General features: G+C 37.0%; 1 protein-coding gene across 4 annotated transcripts in view; it reads left to right on the plus strand.

The window, feature by feature from the left end:
• CWF19L2 (CWF19 like cell cycle control factor 2) overlaps window positions 1-15,695 on the plus strand; it is a 94,152-nt gene that overhangs the window by 58,066 nt on the left and 20,391 nt on the right. For 3 of the 4 annotated variants that reach the window (XM_041118523.1, XM_041118525.1, XM_041118524.1), the window contains 2 exons: window positions 234-374; window positions 1,627-1,764. In XM_041118523.1, coding sequence (XP_040974457.1) covers window positions 234-374; window positions 1,627-1,764 — 279 coding nt within the window. The remainder of the gene's footprint in view (window positions 1-233; window positions 375-1,626; window positions 1,765-15,695) is intronic. The other variant, XM_030042692.2, reaches the window with a different exon arrangement.

The following is a 15,695-nucleotide window of genomic DNA, read 5'->3' on the forward strand; positions in this document are numbered from 1 at the left end:
CTCTGTGCTTAATGAGCTGAATGTATTTTTAGTATTCTGTTCTTTTTGAATGTGGAAAAGAATACCTTGTGTAAGGTAATACTGTCTGCTTTGAATTATAATGAACATGCAAAATGTAAAGGATCTGTTATTTAATCTTTAGGATTTTAAACATTTAATCAGTGTGGATTGGGTGTTTCTTTTGGTTTTGTCTGTATCATCTGTTTTAAAATATATCTTAAAACCTGGCACAGGCTTCAAGCCATCAAGAAGATGAACAAGTGGTCCTTGTCAGAACAGATCAAAGTGGAAGGGCATGGCCTGTGACCACACCAGCTGAACCACAGGAGCCAAAAGGAGGACGGAGAAAGCGACAGATGGTAAGTTTTACAAACGTGAGTATTAAAGTGTAATTCTGAAATGATTTTGTAGTTTTACTTTTATGATGCCATAATTAATGTGTCTTTTCAGAATGTCAATAGGTAGTTAAAAAGTTCCTTTCAGAAGATGATTGTAATTAAGTGTTAGAGTACATATTTATTAAGCATATATTAAGTTTATTTTCAGACTGCATTTCCCTAGGGATCACTTTAGGGCTTATTTAAATGCACATTCAAGGAAAAGTAATTTTTTCAAGTTATCACAGTCTCTTAGCCAAGTAGTTTATATTACATAAAGTTACATAAATAATGAAGATTAGCAGAGGTGAATATTTTCAACATAAGAAAGATTTTTACTGAGATACTCAGGACTCAGGGGCTAATTTTCCTTTCCTTTTCTTCTGAACAAAAATACTGCTACTGCTGATAGTAAAAATTATGACCTAATCTTTGTAACAAAGTGCTTTGGGGAGCAGTGAGAAGCTTGAAGCCTGGAGCAGTGTTTTATTCTTAGGATAATTGCTTGCAACAGTAAATAAACTAATATTTCAATCTTCTTGGGATGAGAGAAGGTGACAACACCTCATATTTCTAGCAAGCGTGTTCTTGATGAGTAGGACAGATCAGTTTGTAACACTGCTATGGAGAAGCGAAAGGCACAAGAGGGTGAGGAATTGGTTGTCATCCTCCTGTTGTTTCCATTTTGGAAAATGCCATCTTGCTTTATGTTAATGACCATTCCCTATGCTCCTTCAGGATTTAGTTTAGTCCTGCCCTAAAGGACAAACTCTGTTTTCCTGTGCGGTCTGTCTAAGATGGCAACATTTCCCAGAAGAGGTACCACATTTATACAGGTTTTCAGTACTGTCTGTTACTGCTGTGTTTCAGTAGTGTCTGTGACTTCACAATTCAAAAGCTTCTGTAAATAACGAAGATTAGTTTTTGGAATATTCCATTTTTGTGAGTTGATTAACTGTTTCAGTGAATTACTGTACATCCTTCCTGAGTGGTAATGTTGTAGCTTAAGGTAATAAAGGATATAGCAACTGTGGGAAGAGGCTGTATTTTTATTTAGACATACTGATGCAATTGAAGAAAGGTGAAGATGTTCTTTTTCTTAAGTCAAATGAAGTAGCAAGCCCAGTTGTTTCAGATGTGCTTAGCTTGATTCATGATTCTTTGAACTTGTTGAAATTATTAGCATCTGAATTTTATAGTTGATCTTTCTCACTAGGTTAATATTTATTTTCAATGTGTTTGGTTCCAGGTCCCTACTCATATAGATAAAGAAAGAGTAAGGTATTTTCAGGATGACGATAGTATGAACCTGAAGGATTTGGTCAAAAACGAGAAGATGAGAACAGCAGAGGATCAAAACTCACTGTTCATGCGTATGGTGTCAAAGGTAAGGTGTTGTGTGTATGGCTTTTTAATTAAGCATTTTATTAGAAATATCAGGGAGGACATGAATCCTCAGTGCTGTAGGTATGTTGCTTTTGGTTGAGAATTCCAATTGTCTTGAATAATAATCAAGTCTGTTGTAAGACAGTCCTCGTAGATGTTATCAAAGTGATGGAGACTTGTACACATGCAGGAAATGTGGTGTGTTCAGTTCCTCTGCCTGTAGAATTTGATGCTTTTGAGGTAAATGCTTTTAGAGTGTGTTGTACATTAATAGGTTACTTATGCCCAACAAAGCATGTTTTCCCCAAATTAGTGACAAATAAAAGAAGCATTTTTCTTAGTGTTTAGAATGTCTCTTCCATCTAGAAGTTACAAGAATCAGTTAGATTTGAAGCAAACTACCTGAAATTCCATCAGGATGTCATGGATAATGAGATAATTTATGCTCACAGGCCACACAGATTTATACATTATGTTTCCATGAGTGATTCCACTTAAAAGAGCAGCCAGCTCACAGACAGACACTGCAGTGCAAATGGAGTGATTAATTTCTGTCATCCAAACTGAGTAATAAAGGATACTTTCTGTGCTTGAGGTGTTGGACACAGATGATTTCCAATAGCTACAACATACAGTTTCTCTAGCATGCTTCAAATTTTACTAGGTTACTGCTCCAGTATTTTGTGCACCACTGAGCAGGTTTTGAAAAAGCTTGTTAGCATGGAATTAGTATCATCACAGACAAAATTTGTTTTTCCATTTATCTAGAAGGCAGACCAGATCTAGATCCTGGAGAGTAGTTTTTTGGTTTGTTTTTTTTTTTTTTTTCTGTTTAAAATTTCTGAAAACTTTCCTTCTTCAGGTGATACTTAGAAGCATTAGAAAAGCCATGATAGTGCCCAGTAGAAAACATTTAACCTGATGATATAAACCATCTGGCAGGAAGTTATTCTGGAAAGATTATCAGAACTTAGAGCGGTTTATGCATCTTCTCATTTAGCTGCTTCCGGTAGAAGTTCTCATTCTGTGCCACTAGCATACTCAAAAAATGATGCCCTTGGATTCCAGTTAAATAAACACACCTTGTTGCCGGTATTTGATTTCCTTCTTTACCTTCCCTTCCAAAAAAAAACCCCAAACACATAAAACTTTGCTTCAAAACCTGTGTAATAGTGCAAGCTATTAACTATAATTAACTAGCGTATCTGTCATGCAAACATTTACAAGTAAATGAAAATGTAAAGACACAATAAAACTCTGTACTGTCCGCAGCATATGATAATAAGCATAACAAAGAGAAGTGGTTGCCATTTTCTCAAGGACCTTATTCTTCTTATGTTGTCTTGTCTCCATTAAGTATTTTCTTTAGAAGGGGTAATTTTCATCAAAAATGGTGGTTAGTGTGTGTGTGTATGAATGTCTATATTAAAACATAAGTGGAATGGAATTTAAAAAAAATTTGAACTAAAACCTGGGCATCGAAGGTGAGTTTGTAAATCAATATTAACATGTCTTTCTGAAATTATTATTAATGTGCTCAATTTGTCCTGTGTTTAGTCTGATGTTTTCATGTGACTGCTTCCACTGAACAGTTTGCAGGATTGCTTTTTGTGCTCTGATTCTTTTCAGAGGTGTGAAAATAAAACCAGGCTAGTTTGAGATTCCCGAGTCTGGTAATAGCAAATGTTTGCAGTGCCCCTATGAAGACATAGTGGAAAGTGCTCTCAAAAAGAGAAATAGTTTTTTGCCTGGATTTTTCCAAACTCAAATGAAAGGCCATTCGGTCTTTTTTGAGAAACATGTGTGCATTTATACAATAATGTACTTGGCTTGCCCCTGAAATTTCTAAACTTTGTGAGAAGTATTGTTAGTGTATTCATATATTTATTGATTTCAAATTTCTTCACTTCAAACTGCAAATAACGTTTGACTCTTAGAGCATGTTCAGTTGTCCTTGGTTTAGTTTTTGTATTTTTGACATTATATTAAGTAATTATTAATGCAAGGAAGACTAGCAAACTTGAAGGGAGATCAGTGATTTCTAGATTATTTAGTTTTGTAAGTCTTCAGAGGGAAAATTCTGATAACTTTTCTTAGTAATTTTGTTTTGTTTTGTTCTTTTTTTCTATTCAGTTTTGAAATGCTGTGAATTTTCTTGATGACTGAGACACTTAATGCAAGAGCAGCTATGTGAGAGAGTCACTCAGCCCAGTATTCTGTGTCCAACAGTGACTGCTTAGGAGAAAGAGTATAAGCACAGATCACATTTCCAATGATGCAGCCTTTATGTACTTTCCTGGCCTTTAGCAATTTGGAAGTTTTTATGGTACCTCCTCACCTGGTATTTCTCTCTGCTTTTGTTTTCTGGATAGTTATGTTAGTTACGGATTGGATTGAGAATCTCCTGTTACTTCCTTTCTGTGGCTCCTCATCCCCCATTCTATCATCTGTACCTCTTGTTAAAAGGCATGAGCTATAATTATTGAATTTGAAGAAAACAGAAAACCAAATCCTGTACACATAACATCCTTGGTTAGCGTTCTTGTACCTGCATCCGGTTTCTCAAAGATTTTAGTTACTTGTACTGTAAGGATTTCTGGGAAAATGGTGAAATTTGATCCATTTAGGAATGGTGCAGAAATGGCCTGGCTCAGTATGCAGCTATGTTGTCGTTTAACCCCAAACAGCAACTAAGCACCACGCAGCTGCTCACTCACTTCCCCCCCCCACCCCCTGTGGGATGGGGGAGAAAATCGGGAAAAGAAGTAAAACTTGTGGATTGAGATAAGAATGGTTTAACAGAACAGAAAAGAAGAAACTAACAATGATAATGATAACACTAATAAAATGACAACAGCAATAATAAAAGGATTGGAATATACAAATGATGCGCAGTGCAATTGCTCACCACCCACTGATCGACGCCCAGTTAGTTCCCCGAGCGGCGATCCCCCCACTCCCCCCAGTTTATATACTGGGCATGACATCACATGGTATGGAATGCCCCGTTGGCCAGTTTGGGTCAGCTGTCCTGGCTGTGTCTTGTGCCAACTTCTTGTGCCCCTCCAGCTTTCTTGCTGGCTGGGGATGAGAAGCTGAAAAATCCTTGACTTTAGACTAAATGCTACTTAGCAACAACTGAAAACATCAGTGTTATCAACATTCTTCTCATACTGAACTCAAAACATAGCACTGTACCAGCTACTAGGAAGACAGTTAACTCTATCCCAGCTGAAACCAGGACAAGCTGTTTTAAAAATAACAATTCTGTAGAAATGAGGATGAACTTTGGCAACTGAACTTCTGCATCCATGTACTAGAGGAAAATGCAATATAGTGTTTAACTTCTATAAAGAGGCAATTATGAAGAATTGTGGAGTCTATTTAGTGAGAGTTTAAAATGAGTACATAAAGAGAAAATGCTTGCAGGTTATGAGGGACTCTCCTCTACTCGGAGCTGATTGCACATGTATGCCACTGGTGAAAACATTCTAAGGGAGTGAACACCCTCCAAAAATGGGATAAAACTTTATTTAATTGTTTTTATTTAAAAATAAATCCAAGGGTGGGTAAATAGAAGACTAAAGAGCTTCTGGAGGTTAAAAGAAAAATCAAATCCAGAACCCAACCATTATTTAAAAAGTACTTGTCATGTCCCACTAAGGAGAATGGAAAAGAGTGAGAGCCTAGCAGGCTTAGAAGTAAGCTTTGATAAGAAAGATTGAAAAATTATCTTGAGGGAATTACTTTAAGTAATTATTTTGAGTTTGCTAAAAGCATAAAACCAGGAATTAAACTCATTGGAAGCAAGAAGACTGCAGGCGTGTGGTGTTGAAAAAACATGATCAAGGTATAATTAGAGCATTTAGGAAAGATTAGTGCATGCCGGAAGCACTAATGAACTATTTGCATTAATATCCTCTATAAATGAGGTCAGAGTGATTCTTTTGCATGAGCCGTTATTTACAGGGAATAAGTGAAAAACTGTCTCAAGTTAACAGTGTCAGTAAAATGAATTTTAGCTTCAATTTATAGAAATCCATTATTTTAAGAAGAAACTTGGATTTTAGGTGAATAGTAACAAATGACTAAAACTGAATGGTCCTCATTGAAGTGGTCCAAAAGAAGTCAAGTGTGGCATGCTGAACTATGAACTGCTCAGTGTAGTTATTCATCCTGAGGAACAGAAGATGGCAAGTATAATGGTAATCTTTAAAATCGAAACAGAGGGCAGGAGTAAATCGTTATTTTTTATTATAATAGGAGGTTACCAGTGGATTCATCAGGAATCTCTTCTTTTCAACACATACATAAACCATCTGGAGTAAGGGATACTTTATGACCCGACAATTTGTTATTGTTACATAATTATTCAGGGCTGTCAAAAATAGAGGTCACTGTAAATTGTAGAATTTCAAATTACAAAGCTGGGATTTTTCTAACATTGTCAAACTTATAGCTGAACTGATTCTTAAGATTCACTTTAGATAGTCGCTGGAGACACGTACGTATTTTAGTGGTGTGAGTCATCTGTCCTATTTTGAATGCCGTCTGAAAGACATTATGGGTATAAAAGGAATTAAGATGTCTATCTCAGACACAGGAGATTATGCTGTAGACCTCTCAAATAAGGAGAAAGAGATCCCATCACAGGTACTGAGGCAATAAATTCAGATGAAAGTCAGGGTTGATGAATGTAAAATGATGGTAATCGTGAAGCTGAGTGAAGCCATAATTGCGCATATACTAGATGAGGCTGTTTCTGCTTGATTTGAGAGTCATTGCGAGTCTGCAAACATCATCTTAGTGCTGGTGTGATTAAAAAAAGAAACAGAATTTTGGAGATTGTGAAAAAAGGGAATTTAGGACCAATTTAAAACATGTAAGGCTACTATAGTGCACCCATGGTGCACCCTTAGCTTTAATGCTACCCAAGCTCGTAAAGCATACCCTGTGATCAAAGGCACAGAATGGTGGCCGTCTGAAGAAAACCTAAGTAAGCAAAATTTCTTCAGCCTGTGGGGGAGAAAAGGTAGCTGGTAGACTAGAACACACAATTAGCATATAAGTTCAATAGAAAATAACTGGTTTTTTCTCATATGTGAAGTGGTCACAGAGCAGAATTTAGCGTGAAGGAGGGTTTTGGTGTTTGGGTTTTTTTTTTTTTCAGTGAAGAAGGAAATTGTAGTACTTGCGCTGTAGCGCATGAGATGCTGTGGAGGCCTTAACTGTGAGTGGGAGAAAAAAAGATGCAGCGACTCTGAAGTACAGTTGCATGGGTAGATATTAAATAGGGAGATCTAGATAGGCTGTTGGCTCAGGATTTCCACAGTGAAATGCTGAGAGCTGCAAATGCGTAGTAGAACTGTCAGTTCTGCGTGCTTTGTTTATGCTTTTCCTCATAGGTTTTAGCCATTGCTGGAGATTGATTTTGCAACATAAAATGATCACATTGGGTTAAGAGTGAGTGGCAGAGTTTATGTTTCAATTTAAAGGCTTCTTTTTTTTTTCTTTTTTATGTTTAAGGATAAAATGTCTTAATAATGTTACAAGAATGTGTTGTGTTTCCTGGCTTACGCAACTGCTTTATTTTCGTTTGGGAAGGCTCTGAAGTTCCTACTGACTTCAGTAAGCTTTGGGTCAGATGCTATGTACTGTGTTTCTTTTTTGCTACTAGGCAAAAATGCACTACATCACATTATTTTATTAGAACAAGTTTCTTGAATGAATAGCTAGGTCTTGACTAATCTTTTAAGACTGAGCTATATCATTTATTTACTAGCTAAGTGTGCTGGAGCATGTGCTCAAGGTAGATGTTTTTGTCCATTACTGTTGCAATGGATTTTTAGTTGTCCAAATTTTAATTCATGGTACTGAAGTCCTCCAGTCCCATTGTTACCAAAATCCGGAATAAAACTCCTTAACAACAATGAGAAGTTAAGAAGCAGGCACTTCGTTTATTGCAGCGCTGGGGACATGGGGGATCGCTCCTCCAAAGGCATGTCCAACTTAGTATCAAAATCCATCAGTGTTTATAGACTTTTTCTGTCAGGTCATTGTTACATAAGCTCTCTACATAAAAATGCATACTATGCTCACTCTTAAACTTTATAATGAATGGTCCTTTGATTATATAACATTATCAATATTCTTATTTAAAAACCAATCATTGGTCAGTTACACTTAGCTCTACTGATTGGAATCTTCAATACTCAAATTAAGTTGGGAAGGGTAAGGGGGTTTCCAAGCAGCAAACTGGTGTCCATGACGGTTTCCTTAGTTTCTTGAAACAAAACGTAGAAAAACCAGTAACTTCCTGGTGAGGTTTCTGTGGCTAGCTCTTTCAAACTTTAACAATGTTAAGGTTCCTATAGTCACACATAACACAGTTCCTAAAGTTTCTATGGCTACATTTCAAACTTAACAATCCTATACATTATGCTTCACAATCTTACTTCTTAATCAAACCTAACTCTTCTATGTGATTAAATTCTGATTTCTTTACCAGAATATTTGCAACACCATGCAATGTCACATCTAGGTTTTGAAGGTATTTTTGTCTGGCTTTCATAGAAAGAAGCATCATAGATGTCAGTTCTTCTCTGTTAAAATACGAAATGCTTTTGATAGTTTCTGTACAGGTGATTCCCAGCTCTTGTCACCACAAAATGTGATGGTCTTCCCCAGATGGTGATTGTTTCTTGATCCTTAGTTAAGAAACTGGCTCTTAGGCATCCTGAATTTTCCATGTCTTCAGAATGCATTCTTGTGCACAGCATTACAGGATCAGTATTAGCTCAACAGTCTGAAAAATTTGGGGGTGATCACAGATATTCTAGGTGGTTTCTTTATGTACTTTATAAACCTATACTACAGAGAGTATCTGTATTATGATCTGGGCCTCAGTTAGACAATCTTCAAAAATCTTGCATCTCTCCTAAGTGGATTCAGCAAAGTGTTTTATGTCCAGCAGGAAGTCTAGCAACCACACCTCTTTTGTCAGTTTTAGTTTGATAACATAGTACACAAATTTGATGCATACAAGTTACTTTCTCTTTGTGCCTTCATTTGAGAAGTGGAAAAAATATCCACAAAATGAATCTGTCATCTTTCAGAAGAGCAGTGGGAGGAAACTGCTGAAAGTCTATAAATGATACCCTACCTAGGATGGGAGAAAGGACATCCTATCCCTTAAATTCTGTTGAATAATTTTATTCATCTTATCAGTCTGAACTGCCTTTGTTGAATGATTATTGTGATATTCTAGGAGTGGCTACTGGGATAGAAGAAGTTATCCACTGCAGACAAGGCAGTTGCTTTTAAAGAATGAAATATAGGATATATTTTTACCACAACCTTCCTATAAGGATCTCTGTTGCACAATTGCTTCTCATTACAGTGGTGGTTTTGCTTCCATAAGTTCTAATGTCAAATCTGATGCCAACATAATTTGTGGGAAAACAGATGTTTGACGGGTGGCTCATCCTTAGGTTCAGCTGGATGCCTCTTTTCAGCTGAATGAAAAAAACCCAAACAAACAAACAAACCAAAATTCGTTTGAATTACCAAAAATAATGATTTTTTTTTTTTTTTTTTAATCTGTTGCATGTGTTAGTTGTCTTAAAATTTCTGGCTGCTCAGCCAAGTAAAAAGAAAAGTTAGACTACAAATTTAAGGAGCTGCTGCTACGATAATATAGCCAAATATGTCTAGGTTTTTTTGTTTGTTTGTTTAGTGCTTCTATCTTACGGTCAGATTATATTTTTCCATATTGTCTATAATCATATTCAGTTCAGTGAATGTTCAGTGTCTGGCAGCAAGGTGGCTCTCCAGTCCTTACAACTCTTTGGTTATGCAGTTGATCACCCTTATTGCCACCTTTAATCCGATGTGAATTTACCAATGTGAACAGAGGAGCCTAAACCCTCCCTGTCTTTATCCCCCCAGTCTTGGCAGTGTGTTTGCTCCTACTTGCGTGACGTGTTGGACCAGCCAGCAGTGTAATTCCCCATGCAGTTGTGGCTGTGGCCAGCTGTGGTTACCGCTAAGCATATAGACTACAGCACCATTATTTCCTTCGTGGATTTTCCCAGGGCTTTTATCACTTTCCCAGACTATGCCAAAAAGAAAATTCCAGCCACATGGCTGTTGAGGATGGAGGAAATGGGCACTGCTCTCACGAATGGGAACAGAATGAGAAAGACCAGCATATTTTCCAGCTTTTACACAGCTGAACGCTCTGCTCCACATGAATGTTACTTTCCCAATATTCAGTGGTTTAATGGTATTTCAAATTATATACAGGCTAGTTGTTCCAAATCTCTGAAGATAATTACATAATTGCAGTTTTGTAAAGGGAGTAGGGGATTTTGAAAGATACAATTCATAAAAGGATTTACTTTCTTAAAAGGGACTTCGAAGAAATGTCAGTACGTAGACCCAAAATCTCTATCCATGAAACCTCTGGCTAATCCCATTGGCAAATGAAGGTCTAGATAACGTTACCTCATGCCTGACTCCCACTCAGATTCACAGACTAAACATCGGATGTGGTCAAGCCATACTTGTCCTTACAAGTCTTTTTCCCATGTGTACAAGTTTCCTTTTCTTAAGAGCTCCATGAGATTAGGTGGAGCGAATATGCCATCTACTTGCTATTTGTTCACCTGTTGAGCCTATGTTTTAAATTTAGATAAAAAGCAAATTCTGATTTATCATTCCCTTCTTGACCATTCTTCTTTTTCTAGTCATGGTTCTAATATAACCTTGTTGTACTTGAGGCTCTTATTTCCTGTTACTTTTTGGCTTCTGTTTGAAGCAGGTTGATGTGGACATCAGTTATCTCAGTTTGAAATACAGCCTCTCCCACAGTTGTCCCATGCATGCTGTTATGTCAAATTTATAAATATCAGGAAAAAGCCCCAAATCTTTAATTTTCAGTGGTGAAAAAGCTTTTTTTAAACAAAATTAAAAACTCAACACTAATCTTTTTGATATACAGAAAAAAGCAGCCTTAAAGTCTGATTCTTTCATATTTCACCATTACACCTAAAGAAAAAAAAAACTGTTTGAAGTTACTGTATTTCTAATTTTTACTTTCTTCAGCTTCAAAAGCAGATGGGGTTCTCAATGCTACAGAAGCATGATTATAGGATACAAAAAAGTCAACAAAATATTTGAAAACTGATTTTTTTTCCCCCCCCTGTCAGTATAGAGTACAAAATATGTGTGAAGTCTTAGGTTTTCACTACTGATAGCTTTAAGTACTCTGTGTGTAGTTCCTTCTGCCCTTGACTGTTCTAAGTAGTTCCATTTTCCCAAATTCATGCTGCTAAGACTTACATAATCCTTTCACTTATGTCAATAGATGGTTGTGGGTGTATAGAGACTGATTTCTAGAACATTACCTCAATAGAAATTACCTTCTATTTGTATGCATAAATTCTCCTAAGTCTTTTTTTTTTCTTTTTTATTGTGTTTTACTAAAAGAAAGTGAGAATAATTTGTGTTGTTCATCAGGCCATTTAAATTTTGTCCATAAACTCATTTTATTTAAAAATCTCTGCAGTAATCCATGACACAAATTTAAGCAGTGAAAAATACAGAACTACATTAGTAATGCTGACCTTCATTTATGGGTTTACTGAAGAGGTATGCTGGTATTACAGGTTTGCAAAACGGGAATTTGCATGTTGCCTTTCCTTGGTTCTGAAGTCTGTAAAATGGAAAATTGCTTTCAGCCTTATCATTTTTACTTGCTGTGCAAACCTACCTGTTGAACATCTTCGCATTTCCATCACCATAAACCAAAAAAATGGCCTAGAAACATTTTAAAAGCTAAAGTGAAAAATGCAAGTTGTTGCTGCTGCTACTGTTATGTAATAAACCTTTCTTTCTTCATATGGTGAAGACATTCTAGCACAGTATTTAATAGACATGGTAAAACTCTAACAAAGCTCTGGTGCACTGTTGCTTTCTACATTTACTTAAAGATCTAAGCATGTGCATGGTTTGCTGTAAAAAAAAATAATATGAAAACCCAAGAGAAAATAATTTCAAACACCTTGTTCTGCGTTGCACTACATTTCGGTTCAATGCGCTAAACATTCTGTGTATATTGTGTGGACACAAAGTTAAAGCTGTTTCTGCATGTGCAAACAAAGCAACAGCAGTGACAGCTGGATTAGGAAAGAAAGCCTGGGAACAGGAGGAACTTTTTAGATGCAGCCCATATTAAATGACTGCGTGAGCATTTGGCATTCTTCCTGAATTATGTTAAAATTACTAGATGTGTTGCAAGTGAAGACTTGTGCAGGACAGTCTTTTCTAGGCATTAAACTTATGGCCAGGGATAACTGTAAACTAAAATGCTAATCACACTTTTAATAGCAGAATTCTGTGGCTGAAGGTATTTTGTTTGGGTTACATTTCATTTCATTGACTCGCATATAAAGTTTTTATCTGTCGTAATAACCAATTATAGCAAAATCTACAGTTTTCATGTCAAATAACTGAAACAAAAAGGAGCTTGGTCCCAAACCATTGAGCAGTACTCTGCTGTCTGTTTATTGCTTGACTTCTGCTTGAAGGTAGTCCTGAACTACCTTGTGTATCAACATGATTCATAATATTTTCCTGTCAGTGACACAGGCCTCAAAAGCATTCTGTGCATTGATATGTTAAAATCCTTTGACGCTATGTGTTTAAAATACTATTTATTTCACTGGGATGATAAGTTTGAGAAATGCCTTTATGCTGAATTGTATGTTGAATTAAACCTACACATTCAGACGTCTGTGCTCTTAGGGAGATTGGAGTGGTAATAAAGTTAACATGACAAAATTCTGCCTTGATTTGGCTTAAGCAAATGCTATTTGCTATCAGAAAGACTGTTTTCTGAGGTGATTTTGTTGTAAACAATAGGTACTAAATGCTGAATAAACTTAAATGTGATGAGATGTATTCATACATCACTCAGGTTTATATTCTAAAATAATAGTTTATTCTTCTTTATTGCAGCTTCCCAAAATATGAGTACAACATTCCACAAATATTAACTCTGTCATTTAAAGTTGAAGATGTCAGTGTTGCCATGACAATTTAAAACCAAACTGATACATTTTAGAAAATCTGTAGACTTTTTTTCACAAATTTTCAGAGGAGATGCACTTTTATTAGCTTATATGGAAGTAACTTTAACTATGATTGCGTTAGAAAACAGGAAAAGTAGTTCAATAGTTGCATACAAAACGGAACAAGAAATTAAGCAGAAAAGTAAGCGTACAAAAAAGCTGAAAATAACCCACACTAGAAAGATGCAGGCATATTTTGTTACCATGCTAATTGTGTTTAATGGAATTTCCTGTTTCATCCCCAAATTTCAGAGGAAATTTAAAGGGGGGCGGAATTCTACTCAGGGTATTATATAGGAATAATCCGTGATGATTAGGAGTTCTGTGTCTTGAGGTTTCCTTTCAGTATCACAATGGTACTAAATTCTTTAGTAGGGCTTTCTTTCCAAAGGGCGCACCCAAAGAGCAAGGAATAGCAGCAGAGGGAGAGATAAGAGACACAACACACAGCACACTTCAGATGGAGAACGTAGGCAGCCAGCAGTGTATAAGATTCCAGCGGTTTTACTTTGGAATAAGAAAAACAGAATCAGTTTAAAACTAAGCTGTGAGATACAGTTCCAGCGATCTGAACACGTGTCGGCAGAAAAATGAGTGTGACCGTGGAGTGTACCTTGCACAGATCTACAAGAGTTACTTTAGGAGATAGCCCCATGCCGAGGTGCCTGATGGCTTCAGTAACATAAAAAAAATGAAAAAAGACATCAATTATTTTATGAACAGAATGTTATATAATGAAATTGTTCATGTAATGTATTCATATTATTCATGGTAATTATCATGTTAAGGATTTCATCAGCAAATACAACATTGTAATTTTTCCCTCTCTCAAATCATTCTCATTTATGCGTAGTCAGATGCTGATGTCTTTATGAATTCCTGTGCTGAATGGTTAGAGATTTCTCTCCTTTTCTTGGGTTTTGGCCGCATTTGCACTGTATTTGAGCTGTCCAAATAAGACCCCAAAGGGTGATTTTTATCTGCTCCTGAGAGAAATTTGGATGCCTTCCCTGCCTGCTGTTTAAATGTTTGTGTATTACAGGCCTTTCTTGGCCAGGGCAAGCAAAACTGTGATGCTGTCTCTGTTGGGTAAACCAAAACTGCATCCTGGTTGTGGAAAATGGATCCCATGTCAGATGGATGGTAGGAATTTCACAGTTGCACAGTTACTTTGTGAGGTGTAGGAGGCTATGTCATTTTGCCTGGTGCTGAGAGTCCTGAAGCCGCCTGCGTGTCCTCTGGTTAATCGGTCCTTGCCAAAAGAGAAGGGAAAGTTGGAAAATAGAGAGTGCATACAAAGGAGGAATGTGGCAGATGAACCCAGAACAAAAAAGTGAAATGGGAAAGACAAGGCAAGGGACTGCGGAGATGATCTGTCTTGAGAGCACATCAGTTTAGGTCAGCTCTTGGTTTTGGCCAGTGTCTTGTAGAAACAAGGACTTCAGGTGCATTGCCTTTATAGATGTCTGAATTTCACGTATTAACTTTAGGAAGTTCAGTGATGTTTTGTGGGACATGCCAACTTCAAACTGTATAGCACAGTGACTTCCTGCTTCTTTCTGATCTCTGTGCAGCACCTGAAATATAGCGAGGGCAATACCGAGCAATATCAGGCATGGTGAGGGAACTAAATACAGAACTCGAGAATGCATTTGACTTTCGTGTTTAACAGGTGTGATGCTTCAGCTGATGCAGAACAGCAGCTTTCCAGCAACTCTAATACATTAGCATAGTTCCTTCTTTGGATTTGTACTAGCTATGTCTTTTGTATGGAAGATGATGTGTATGAAAGAAATCAGTTTTTAAATGATTACTTGCTTTCATTCTGGCATTTTTGAGAACTCTCTCTTCTTGTTCTTTCAATTCCTGTTTAATTTTTTTGGAGAGATTTTGTTACAGCCAAATTTTGTTGTGGTTGGCAAAGAATGCATTAGTGACGTTCATTGCTACTATTCCAGTATTGCAGACTAAATGTCTTTAGTGGCTTTTTGTTTGGTTTTAAGGCAGAAAACATTGCTGCATGCATTTTCCTACTTGTATTCGTATTGTATCTTGTTTCAGTAGGAATACACAATTTTTGCTGGATGATATTTTTGCTTGTTTTTAGGTTTCTGTACTTTCTGAGCTGTTTCGAGGTATGTTGGAAGGACACTTGTTGCAATATGGGAGTTGCAAAGAATTTCTTATTCCTTTCATGACTGTAGTTTCTGGAGGTGGAAATATATCCCATTTTAACACTCTTTTAAAGTCATCCAAAGGATGTGATAAAACATGGCAAGAAATCAAGATTCAGGGTGTCACATCCCAATTTCTCAGGACGATGACTCAGGTTAGCTGATTCCCAAGTCAGGGTTAAGGTGAAACGACACCAGGGATCCTTTAACTCACAAAACTCAATTTTTATTTGCTCACCACCAGAATTGGTATGGTCACAACAAAAATTGGCATGAAACTGTCAGTAAACTGTGTAACATGTGCTAATCATACATCACCAAACATATACTACAGGCCTTGCTCATTTGGGGATCAGTTCAGGGAAGACAATAAGGAGAGCCCTCCCATTGAGTCAAAAGGTTCAGAGTGGACCCCCTTGCTTTCTAGACTCCTTCTCAGTGAGGAGCCTAGGGGCGGCTGGATCTGCTCCTAGTCCCAGACTTGGTCAATGCTTTATGTCTAAAGGGATGAGGTGTAGGGATTACGGGAAAGGAAAAGGGAAAGAGAGAGAGAGAGAAAAGACAAAGATTTCACCAGTTCTGGATCCAGCATTGGTTCAGTCAGCTGAGGGGTCCAATTCTGGCGG

Source organism: Aquila chrysaetos, chromosome 19 (genome assembly GCF_900496995.4).
Source record: "Aquila chrysaetos chrysaetos chromosome 19, bAquChr1.4, whole genome shotgun sequence".
Lineage (NCBI taxonomy): Eukaryota > Metazoa > Chordata > Aves > Accipitriformes > Accipitridae > Aquila > Aquila chrysaetos.